Source organism: Phyllostomus hastatus, unplaced genomic scaffold (genome assembly GCF_019186645.2).
Source record: "Phyllostomus hastatus isolate PE091 unplaced genomic scaffold, TTU_PhHast_1.1 phas_scaffold_216, whole genome shotgun sequence".
Classification (NCBI taxonomy): Eukaryota; Metazoa; Chordata; class Mammalia; order Chiroptera; family Phyllostomidae; genus Phyllostomus; species Phyllostomus hastatus.
Window position 1 is genome coordinate 14,170,623 of NW_025334018.1, and position 13,003 is coordinate 14,183,625.

The 13,003-nt window shown below is 37.7% G+C and overlaps 1 protein-coding gene across 1 annotated transcript in view; it reads right to left on the reverse strand.

Annotated features, from left to right (window-relative positions):
• Positions 1–13,003, reverse strand: part of CAPZA1 (capping actin protein of muscle Z-line subunit alpha 1) — a 34,501-nt gene that overhangs the window by 18,569 nt on the left and 2,929 nt on the right. Inside the window, exons 2-3 of the mRNA XM_045816795.1 lie at positions 5,478–5,541; positions 3,241–3,292 (exon numbers count right to left, since the gene is read on the reverse strand). Of these exons, the coding sequence (XP_045672751.1) occupies positions 3,241–3,292; positions 5,478–5,541 (116 nt within the window). The remainder of the gene's footprint in view (positions 1–3,240; positions 3,293–5,477; positions 5,542–13,003) is intronic.

A 13,003-nucleotide genomic window follows, 5' to 3' on the forward strand; every position in this document is an offset into this window, starting at 1 on the left:
TCTCAGAGGAAAATGCAAAGCAGAGTAGAGGGCATTAAAAAAAAAAAGGAAGAATGTGAATAAATATTCAAAGTACATGCCTGATATTATTTATTTTTCAGTGCTAGATTTATAAAACTACATTTTCAATGGCTTCTTCTGAGTATATCTTACAAAGTCACTATAAGTGTACTACACTTATGTGTGTGTTACACACATAAGTATAACATTCTTATGAGGTATCAGTCCTCTCACAGAATTCATTTGCCAAGGGAAGAGTGAAATAAACACCTCTAAGCCCAGTTTTAACCTGCTAAAAACATCTGCTAGACCATTGTTTTTCAACAAAGCATTGAACTTTTCTTCCTAGACTTGTCAAGAGAAACCAATGTAACAAATATTTAAACTTCAAATATTTAAGGATAATCTTCAATCGTCTCATCTTCAGTTATTGTTATGTCTTTAACGAATCATTTCCTTATAATGCCACATCCCCATGTACCACAATGAGTCTAAACACACTGGCTCTTCAGAAAGGATTATGTTCATGGTGAGTAAATTAAATAAATAAACAAATAAATATACACACACACACACATTTTTTTTAAAGCTTAAGAAGTAGGAAGTAAATTAGTACTTCATTCTAGGATATGTCCTAAGACTACAGATCACAAACACCAATACCAACATTTGTTAACAAGGGCTCGTCCTCGATTCTTCTTTCTCTCACACTCCACACCCACCAGCAACTCTTGTAGGTTTGACCTTGGGTACCTATTAGAGTCTGGCTCCTTCTCACCAATCCTACCACTATCACTCTAGAGCACTCTAGGTATAATTTTGATTGACTAAAAAAAAAAAAAAGTAATTACCTACCCTTTTTGCTTCAAAGTGACTTTTTAAAAAATCAGGTGCCTATACTTGTATACAGGATTTTAGGTACCAGAAATTAACCAATCAGATGTAACATTATGCGACACAACTAATACAATACAACTCGATTATACAACCTACATATTTATGGTTCAAGGTAGGGCATTCACACCAGACGGCTACTGATGTATTGGCTGTTGTCATTTTTTAATTTGGCAATCTAAGGCAGCTATTTTCAGTTTTCTTCATCTGATGGCACACATAAATTACTAAAATTCTGCAGCACACCCAAAAATATATTTCTTGCTGATCTGACCAAAAAAAGTATAATTTTGAATCATTCACACCAGACGGTTATTGTTGTGTTAGCTGTTGTCATTTGTTTTATCTGACAATCTAAGAGAATAGAGGTCAGTGCCCCTGACTACATAGTCAGGTACTGCGCATTTTAAGTATTCTCACAACACACGGGTTGAAAATCACTGCTCTTGTCCAAACTGCCACCATGTGTGTCAGCACCACTCTGTCTTCTAGGTACTCGTTTTACTTGAGTCTTTTCCCCCTCTGAGCACAGCAGCCAGTGATTATTCTAAAATATGTCTCATCATGTCATTCTCTGTTCAAAATACTCTAATAACTTCCAGTCTCTCTCAGAATAAAACATAGTGCAGAAGTGCTCAGAATTATCAGAGAATGCTCCTGGTGAAAATCCAGGGAAGAGGGAAAACCCTGGGTTGTTCAGGCCTTCTTCATTTTTCACATAAGGCAACGACGATGAGGATGATGATTACAGAAACATTTACTGAGCGCTAACTACGAGGACTAGGGCCACAGGGCCAGAGCACCTCATCATGGAAATAAAACGGAATTCCTCATTCGTATGGAAAATCAATCATTTGGGCACAGGACAACTGTCTTTTAGCAAGGGGTTTTCCAAGAATCTAGAGTCCATAAGAACCAGAATATTTATAAATACAAGGCTTTATTGTCAGTGCAATTAAAACAACTGAAGCATCTGAACTACACATCAGATTTTACTGTCACTCCTAATTGGAGATAGGGCAAAAGGCTAAGGATGCACTCACCCTGGGGACTTGACATTCCATTCCCATCCCCCCTTCCGCAATGCCTTATCAAGTATAGAGTAGATTTATTTGGATAGCTCTCAAGGACAAAACCAAGACCAATATGGCTGGCAAACTGAAGAACTTGCCTTGTAAGATAGCGAATTCCTTATTATTAGGAGCATTCAGATTGCATAACCATCTGTTGACAAAATGTAGATGAGATTCTCTCAATGAAAGGGCAGAGGGTGAACAGGGGCTGAACTAGCAAATCATTAAGGTCTTTTTCTAAGGCAGAGTCTCTGCATATAAGAAAAATAAGAAGGAAAATATATTTTTAGTCTGTGTTTAAATCAATGTATAATTAGGATATCTTTCATGGTGCTAAGTATAGTGAAGGACTGCAAACTTTAGGTGTATAGAATCTGGTCCCAAACTGAGTTCCTAAAAAGCAGAGTGCACAGGGCAGGAGAAGATGACTGTTTCCCAGGCAGCAGCTCTTAAAGCTGTTTCTACAGTTAACATCTAAACCAATTACATTCCATACCAAACGCATTCATAATTATTTGGTGCTCTGCATCAAAATCCTTACCCCCTCTCTCCACCCTACCCTAACCAGACATTATCCAATCACGTTTTACAAAGGAACCCTGGGCCTGTTGGATGCACAGTCACTGAAATAAAACTTTGTATTGAACAGTAAAGGACGGTAGCGATAAAGCCAGGGAGAGGGGGCCTTGAAAGCTAGACAGCGTTTAGATTTGAAGAAAGCATAACAAAAACAAACAAAAAACCCCCACATCACTATAATTTTTTAAGGACAAAGACAAAATGAAAATTATATTTTATAAAGATTAATTAGCCTGACAGTGATAAGAAGTCAATGACTGGGTGGAATAATCGTGCTATTACTGTACGGTTAATTCCTACCATAAAGTCACTTGATGAATATCTGCTACTCTTTGGCAATTTGAGAAACATTTTCATTCCTCAATAGCAGCCTAATCTTTATATAACTAGCAGTTTAAAAAATTCAACAGGAGCTAAAAGAACTATAGAGGAAAACCTAAGAGCTAACATTCAACTCGCTCTAATGAGGGAAATTTGTACCAAAATAAAGAAATAATAAGTAAAATGATATAATAAGCTTTAAGGAAGTAAACCTTTTGGAGGAACATATTTTCTACAAGAACAACTAAAACTGCTAAAACCAATTGCTTTATTTAGAGTGTTTTAAGCTTAGTTTTCAGAGTATGAGTTTACTATCAACATAGTTTATCCAACATTAGAATGACATTGTAAGTAGATTTTAAAAGATACTTACTGTGCCGCCCCTTCCCTGAGGAGATTGTCATTATTAAGTAGTAGCCGGACATCTGAGGAAGAAAAAAAATGTTAAAAGATGTTCAAGTTACAGCCCTGGCTGTACTGGTCAGTGGAGTGAGCGCCCGCGTACAAACCAAAGGATTGCTGGTTGGATTCTTGGTTTTGGGCCAGGTCACCAGTAGGGGGTGCAATAGGCAACCACATATTGATGTTTCCCTCCCTCCATTCCCCGTCTAAAAATAAATAAATAAAATCTTTAAAAATATATAAATAAATAAGTAAAATCTTTGAAAAAAGATGTTAAAATTAGACTGTTCAATGGAGGACAACCTTAAGAGATTTTAGCATATTTCTAAATTAGATTTTTAAAAAATCAGACTTTGGAAGGTTAGTCTTTGGCTATATTGTATCTAAAAATACAAATGAATAGATGCTGCTGTTCATAGATTTGCATGTAATTATTTGTGGTGCAATAAATAATCCACCAATAAATTCTCAAGGAATTTCATAGCTAATGAAAAACATAGTTTACAGAACATTAAAATTAGGACTGTTAATTTTGCATTAAAAGAATCCTTTAAAATTAGATTAAGAATTGCAGACTTATCTAACATCAGACCAAGAAAGTTGGGCACCATTCAGTCAGTGGTGGTGAATTTGCTGAACATATTTTTTTTGAATAATCTAATGTGGGGCCCTGCAAAGTTTTTAAAAAGCTGTGTGTCAAGAGTCTCATTACTCTTTTTTTGAAGGTCAGGGTCCTTGTTACTGGAAACTACCAACGATTAACACTAAGAAGGTGGGCTAATTACAAACCCAAGGCCACTGACTCAGGTTCTGAAGGAAAGGGTTGGCAGAGGCTGAGGTATAGCAAGCCAAGAAAAACCAGCCCTCATGCCACAAGTAGATTGCCAATTCTTAATCTAATGATTTGGCATCAATTACTTCCATGATATTACTGTAAAGTATTTTCAGTTGTTAAAAATAAAACAAGGAGCCCTGGCTGGCGTAGCTCAGTGGATTGAGCGCGGGCTGAGAACCAAAGTGTCGCAGGTTCCATTCCCAGTCAGGGCACATGCCTGGGTTGCAGGCCATGGCCCCCAGCAACCGCACATTGATGTTTCTTTCTGTCTCTCTCTGTCTCTCTCTCTCTCTCTCTCTCTTTTCCCCCTCTAAAAATAAATGCATAAAATCTTTAAAAAAAATAAAACAAGGAACTTCTAGCTATAAAGACTATTAATATTATTAAGACTTTATCTGAGGTAATCAGCCAGATAAAGTTCAAGTCAAAGAAGAATTTTCCAACAGCTTAGTTGTGGAAAATCCACATTTGGTGGAAGAAAGACTAAGGAAAGCAGGGCTGCATTTGTCTGTCTTTGCCGTTAGTGCTCAAAATCCACAAACAAGTCTGTGAAAAAGAATGTCCTCATTTTTCCTGTTGCATTATTTACTCTTTACAGTAAAGGTTTGTATGTTCTCCTAGTTACTCTTTCTCTGCATAATTAATTTTATCAGTGGAGGTTACTGATTATTCTATGATATGTAAGGGCTCTTGGTCAGACACAGATGAATAAATACCACAGTCCCTCTCAAGTAGGTAACCTCCTCAGAGCCACACCAACCAGGACTATGATGACCCCTTTCACCATGAAGATCAAGATGCCTCACCCATGTTTTTCATCCTGTAAGTTGTGTTAAGATGGTGAATAATATGGAAGGTTGTAAATGTACTGGAATAGTGTTTCCCAAACCGGCTATGACTCAGAATCACCTGGCAAAACTTGATAAAACAGATTCCACCCCAGATCTACTGAACAAGAATCTTTAGTGGATGATAATGCTGAATTGTGTGTATTTAACAAGCTTCCCAGATGCAGCCGGTTCAACTCCAGGGCCTCTAGAAAGCCTCCTGTACTACGGCACTTCCTGAGTGAAAGCACTAAAAAAACTGAAGCTATGATTTATAATGTGACAGATATTAAACTACTTTAAATCTTTTCTCATGTAAGACAGGTATCCTAATGTATGGGTTAAGACTATGCTTTTGACAGAGACCTGAGTTTGCTATGACTTAGTAGCTGGGTGACACTGAATATATTATTTTAACCTCTTGGAATACTGATTTCCTTAGTTATAGCTATATGTTGTAAGGATTAAAAGAGACAGCAAGTATTCAGTAAGCGCTTATATGTTACTAAAGAGGGCTTAAATAACTAAACACTAATCTTTACTCACCATTGAATACTTCATTAAATTCCCCTGGGGGTGCATGGGTGATGAATTTAGCAGCTATGCGTACCTAGAGAAATAAAATTTATAGTAAGAGAATTATGAAGAGTAACAGATAAAAGGAGAGCAATTAGTAGATTATAAAATTTTCATCACACCCCTTGTTTAAACCTTTAGGTCCTAGTCACCTTATATTCTCCATTATTACAATCTTCATCAACAACTACAAATAGCAACGTTTTTACTGACCAAAAAAAGTTTTCGAAATGTCTCTGCTTCGCTTACCTTTAAAAAAAAAAAAAACCATCTTTCAAAGTTAACGTAATGTTTTCAACTTGGTTATACTTCAGGAAAGTATACCAGTAAACTGTGCTTTTGTAAATTTTTTAATGTATTTTTTAAAAAATTTACATTATTCCAGAAGTATTCAAGGATAAACAGTTGCATTTCTCCTTCTGAAAGATTACCTTATTGTTATCCTGGTAAGAAAGTTAAGTTCTATTTGCACAGAATTCAATGGGAGTTTTTTTCTATTTGAAGATTTCAGGATGTTATTATTTTTATTTTGTATTTTAAGCCTTTTTTTTTAGAAAACAGTTTTAGGTTCACAGCAAAATTGAGAGAAAGGTACAGAGATTTCCCATATACCTCCTGTCCCCTGCATGCACAGCTTCTGTTAATAATAACATCCCCACCAGAGTGGTACATTTCTTACAACCTATGAACTTACATTTTACACGTTATTATCACCCAAAATGCATTAAATGTATCCACCATTACATTATCATAGAGTATTTTCACTGCCCTAGAAATCCTGTGCTCTGCCTATTCATCCCTCTTTACCTCTAGAAATTAATTTTGATAAGATGAAAGAATAAATTTTTTTAAAACCACACCTTGCTTAAGTGTCATTTATTTTCTCATCTGGTTCTAGGACTTGCAAAATATCAACAATAAACTGGCCAATCATTTAACAGGTGTGGCATGTATTAATTTCAGTATCAAATTAACTGTAAAATTCCAGTTTCACTGCCTTTATCAAATAAAATCCGTGCTGGCTGAGCGTTCTCAGAGGCAAGTAGAAATTTAATTTGGGGCTGTAAATTCTACAAAAAATGTATCCTCAGTGATCTTTAGGACTGAATGGAATATTGGTTTTACTAAATAAAACTTAGCTATGTTTAAAAATAGTTTCCAATAAGCTAAATATTATTTTCCTATGTTAACCCTGGAAACACCAAAAAGACTCAGAATGCACTAAGAAATAAAATTTTAGATGTAGTAGTGCACTTTATATTGCTTTATTATCAGGAAGGGCTACAGCTTAAAAAGCATATCTTAAATTAGGATCAGTATTATAAAAAATGGATGGTGAAATTTATTTCCAAATAATTTGCTTTATGTTTATTCTTTTAAAAGTCATTTTAAGTAGTTCTTAGAAACCGTGTTCTCATTAGTAACCAATTATAAGTTTTGTCAGATATAAACAGAAAGGGAAGGCAGGCAAGTTTGTTTTAAGCAAAGCAATTTCATTTCTAAAAATTCCACCAACTCTGAGGAACAGTTGCTCTTCTGTTATGTCTTAAACACTTGAAGATTTATTAAAGTATTTATATAACACACATGGAGTCCCAAAGACTCTCAGCTCCACCAAACTTTTAGTCAGGTTCCTCTGAACTCTCTTCTCAACCAGACCTTGTTCGTGGCCCCATCCTGTCTGCCTGCTGGCCGTCTTCTGTTTACTGAGAAATCGCCCCACTCTTGATATCTGATTACCCTTGATACCTGATCAAGTTCTCTACCTCCCACCTTTGATGTACACAAGCCCTCCACCTGCCTCCAGCAAGAATTCCTCTGCCCTTAACGTTTCCTCTTGGTAATTTCCACCCACTGACCCTCTCACTCTATTTGCCAGCTATAAATCCCCAATGGTCTTTGCTTTATTTGAAGCTCAGCTGGATCTTATTATTATTTTAACTAGTGCCAGAATAATTTTTTCTTTAACAGGGGTCATCACGATCTTATGCCACCTAGTATAATAGTATAAAAACGACATATTTAAGCATAAAATTTACAACATACAAGAGAGGATAAGAGCCAAAAAAGTCCACAAATTCTTTTTGGCCTTGAGCCAGTGGTTCTGAACCTCGGCTGCACATTAGAACCACCTAAAATACTGTTATTTAGTCACTAAAAGTACTGATGCCTGAGCTCCACCCTCAAAGAGTCTGATGTAATAGATCTGGGGTAGGGCTTGGGCATCTGCATTTCTGAAAGCTTCCTAGGGTAATTCTAATGTGCTGCCAAGGTTGAGAACTACTACCTTAAGGTACTAGTAAGTGTACATCACCATGGTGGACACGAGTTAACTAAGGTAAGCATACAGTCAGCACCTTAGCTTTTGAAATCTTTGTATACTCTCCCACTATTAGCAAAACAATTTATGCAAATGATTGCCTTTAATAAAGACCTGCCAATAACTTAAAAATAACTATAATTCAAAGCAGCAAAACTGCCAAATCAGCAATACAGGCAGGTAACACAGAACACAGGACTTCAGAGGAAGAAGACGGAGACGGGCCCTGGAGGCGGCCGAGCTGGTCCAAGACACCCCATGGAAGAGGGAGCTGAGACCTAAGCTGAGCCCTGCAAAGTGCTTTAGATAGGAGAGGAAAGAGAGAAGGGAGAAGGGGCCCAATAAGAAGGGAATAATAATAAAAAAGATGGGGAAAAAGCAGCCAGTGGTCAACAGACCAGTCAGGTAGGTACAGAGGATTTGCAGACAAAAGGGGAGGGGAGGATGAGTCAGAGGGCGTTAGTTATGCTAACTGCCGAGGGGTGGGGGAGGGTGGCAACAGCCAAAGCAGGGAGACCCGAGAGAAGGCTACTTTGATAACCCAGGTGGTAACTCCCAGTGGTATTTTTTATTTTCCAGAGTGTTTAGAATAAAGATGTGGTGAAAACCAGTCAAATTCTGGGTATATTTTGAAGGCAGAGCCCACAGGATTTGCTGATGGATTATATGTGGCTTGTGAGAAAAACGAGTCAAAGACGACATGAAACTTTTTGGTGTGAGCAACTAGCAAACGAAGGTGTCATTAACTAAGAGGGGGAAAGATTGCAGAGGAAGCTGTGACACCAGATTTTCGATCAGGGCTTCCTTCTAGCCAAGTAAAATCTGTCTAGAGAAACAATGTCCATTTCTGCCAGGGGTGTCCAACCTGTAGCCCGCTGGCTGTGAATGCAGCCCAACACAAAGTTGTGAATTTACTTAAAATATTGAGATATTTTTGTGATTATGTGTTGAAATGTACTTAATGTGTGGCCCAGAGACGCCAAAAGGTTGGACACCCCCGAGGGTACCCTACCTAAAGTCCTGCTTGGTCTTGGTGCTGGGTACATATCCTTATTGTGGACGAAAATGCCATTAAAATGTTAGACTATACAGGTAACTTTCCTGATCCTGACTCCATGCTGGAGAAAAATATTATTTAATTTCCCATATCTGAGCCACCTGGAAACAGAATCTAGTGCCTCTGTATTTACTAAATTAGCTGTTATTATACTTTTATACATTAGTTTCAGCAACCTAGCTAATATGAGTTTGTCCCCGAGAGATCGTCTTAGTGTCCTGATGGCTCAAGCTTCTGAGCCTAACAGGCAGCGGACTAAGATTTAGAGAGAAGTGTTGGGAAGCCTATTAAAAATAGATGCCTGAGCACTGGTCCCCAACATTTTGATTCAGCTGTGTTCTAAGGTACTGTCATAGCTTCTTAAGACAGTGCCATTGGCCTTGTCCAGAGGACTTTCCTAAAGTCACATTTCTCAGCACTGAGTTTATAACACATTTTAAATACTAACATTTTTAGTGGCACTAAGCTAATTTAGCAGTAACTACAATGCAGTCACAACCAGAAAACAGCAATGCTTCAGTGCCTACAGACATATCTTTGTTACTACACCATTAAACTAGGCTGCTGCCTACCTAGGGCTGCGTCAACAGTTCAGTAGAACTGCTTGCTGTCTTAACTCATTACTTACTGTCTACCCAAAGGAATCAGAGTGGGCAAGAGCACAGGCCTGTAAACAGGTTCCATCAATGTGTCTGCTCTGCTATTCGTAGTTCTGGACATTTGGTCATGTTTTTAATCTCAAATGGGGTGCTGCTAAACATCTTCCTATGTGTAAGACAGCCCCACAGCAAAGAATTATCTGGCCAAAATGTCAATAGTACCAAGAAACTCGGCAAACCACTTTGGACATGTTCGATTAGTCACAGCACCTTCTCCATACGTTGCACTAATAATTTTTTCTGTTTCAATTCTAGTTTTACCTTTTTTGAAATAATGCAGCAAAATTTGCTGAAAATGTTGCATATCTTCTTCCATCTTCAATATTACAACGGCTGCACAAAAAATTCACCAATTTTGATAAGCTTTTTTAAAATGCATGCTGATAGGACAGCTGTCACAATACAATCTAACAAAATTGTTTCGAATGCAGTTAAAGACAACTAAGCACTACTAGAGCCATCTGCAGAAAAAACTAAGAACTTTTGGCTAACCCAGTATCTAGCACATAATGAGCACTTAAATGTTGTGTAGAGGCCAAATTAGTCACAAAGCAAGGTTCTCTCAAATTCCAACAAACCCATCATCACCTGTCTTCTTGCTTATATGTTATACCATGACTTACACTGTGCCATATGACCCACCCAGCCAATCATTCTATTTCATACACACTGCCCTAACAATATGTGGAGTTATAGCAAAGATAAATTTTATATACAGGTCAAAATTTAGTAAAGAATTTCAGTAAACCACAAAAATGCAGAAGGAAAGGAGAGGCTGGAGGCAAAGAGAACAATTAAAAATGCATTAAAAATAATGCAAGCTTAAGAAAAGATCCTGAATGAAGACAGTGGTAGAGGGAATGTGGACAAGTTAGACATGTCATAAAGTGTAAAGCAAGATACAAAAGAAACTGGTGTAGTGGCTGCCTCACAGAGGAACTGAGTGGCTGGGAGGGGACTTTTTACTTATGCCTTTTCCTACCATTTTAATTTTAAACACGTGATTATAGTTCCTATATCTAATAATAGGAAGGAAGAGGAAGCTGACTGGAATACGAACTGAACATGAAAGGAAGAACTAAGGCGAAAAATGTGCCAGCGTTCTGAGTTTGTGTGACTTAAAGTGAATAATGGGATGAACAGAAATGCTGAGGCTGAAAGGAGGCTCTGATGAAGGGAGAAGGGAAAATAGTAAGTGCGCATTATCACCTAGTTCAGAAATCCCCAAGCGGTCAAGTTGCCTTCAGTATGATGACTAATTTCCCCTATCTGGGCTTTTTGTTTTCAGAAGCTGATCCGCATAAGAACTTACTTATTTAGTTACCTATACTCTGAACCAAATATTTGTACACTGGAGAGAGAACAAATGATATCTGATCCTAGTGTGTTTTTCTGAGCTCAGAGGAAGAGACTTAGGGCAGATGAAGGAAATACTTTTATTAGGGGTTTCACAACGCTAGTCATTTTGGTATACATTAAGGCTTTGCAGCTTTATAGGATTTACTAGGAAAAATGCTCCCAGGGGTACGGGGGTCAAATGTTCCCAGCAGTGACAAGGCAGGGCACCGGTATTGGCAGCAGGACGCTCAGGGGCAATAAATGCCCTAAGAGGCACCCCGAGTGTGGACACATTCCCAAACACAAGAAACACCTGGAGATCATCAGAAACAGTTGGGGTGGAGAGGCAGATGAAGGAAGAGGAGCTGGGTGAATATTAGAATGAGTGAAGATGTAATTGCTTGGTCTCTTTGTTAACAATAGGTTGTGCCTACACTGTGTACCTGGATCCCATGCTAGGCATTAGGTAAAAAAACATCATTTCAGTTACCAAGGAATTTGTTTCATTATCAGGGCAAATGTGCAAAAGCAGACAATGACAGAAACTCCGCAAACATTTCAATGTTTCAATATTTAAAACAGGTTTTTTAAAATTAGAGTTTGAAAAAGTTCATTAAACTTTGGTTGGTTTTACCCAATTTCCCTTACCTCCCTATTTTAGAGGAAAACTGAGGCATATTGAGGTTAGTGATTTTTTCCAGAATCGCACTGCAGGGAGAGGCCAAATCTCCTGACATCCAGAATCATTCTTTCCCACTACATCGTAAAACCTCACTTATAATTCATTCAGTGGAGGCCTCTTTTTTCTTTCTTTTCATTCACTGTTATGTGGAAGAAAGTGTAGTGAAAAAAGCATGGCGTCTGAGACAGACAAACATGGGGTAGGAATTTTCTGACAAATTATACTGCTTTGCTTAGCATTAAGGTTGGTCCTAATAAAATAGTTGGATTGTCTAAAAGAAATGATGATAAACCTACACACATAACCAAAGATCAGATAAGTGAGTTTGTACCTCCTCAGACTTTATGCCCCGTCCAAGGATTTTATGACAGATTACATGAAAACTACTAAGCAAAGCTAACTGGAAAAAAAAAAGTAAAGATAAAAGAATGGCAGTGTTAATACCAATCGATTTGTTAGAAAATGCCACGGCAAACAAGCTTTAGGGCTTACTATAAGGGTAATAACTCATCTAGTAAGTTAAGGAGGTAATCAAAATCAGGATCTAGTTTTCAAAGCGTTAGGTATTTTTCATGAGCTCTAGCTGGGCCCTTTTTATATTCATATATATTTTCCACATCTCTCCTAAATAATTTTGATAAACCTGTTCTCAAAAAGTGCCTTAAAGGTGGTACCATTATCTAAACTTAAAGCATATAGATCCATTTTTCAGTTATGGTATTTTTTGAGGTTGTACACAAATTTTACCACTAGTTAAGCTAAAGGGAAAAAATATGCTAATCACACTTTTTTCAGCCTTAAAATTCTCTCTGCATTTGTTTAAAAAATGATGAATCAGCTTTCCATGGAGACAGCGCTCTCACCAACTTGGTGAATGCTCTTAAATCCTACAGACTTTCTGTGAGAAGTGTGGCGAGCACCAGCCGACAAAGTAACACGGTATAGGAACGGCAGGACTCCCTGTATTCGCAGGGAGAGCAGCGTTGTGACAGGAAGCAGAGTGGCTGCAGTGGGCAGCCTGGGCCGATTTTCAACCAAAAGGCTGAAACTATAAAGAAAATTGTGTTGAGCCTAACTGCAGATCTAAGAGAATGCTGGCTATTAAGACATTCAAGCATTCTGGACTGGGAGGAGACAGGAAGAAAAGGGGCCAAGTGATCCAGTTCTAAGCTTCGAGTCATTATGTGCTGATACAATCTTGAGGACGAAAAAATGCTGAATCATGAAATTAAGGAAATAGACATGCAAAGAACCCAAACAAGTAGTTCATCTCATATGTCAAGTTTCCTAATTATGTTACCTTATCATTTTGGTCCTGTTAAGCATTTGGAACCAAGTAACTTGAAGGGCCCTAGTAGTTAGAAGAGTAGAATTCATTCTCAGAAACTGAACTAGAGGATAAGGCTAAAGGCATTTATTTCTACAAGTTATTATGCTTTT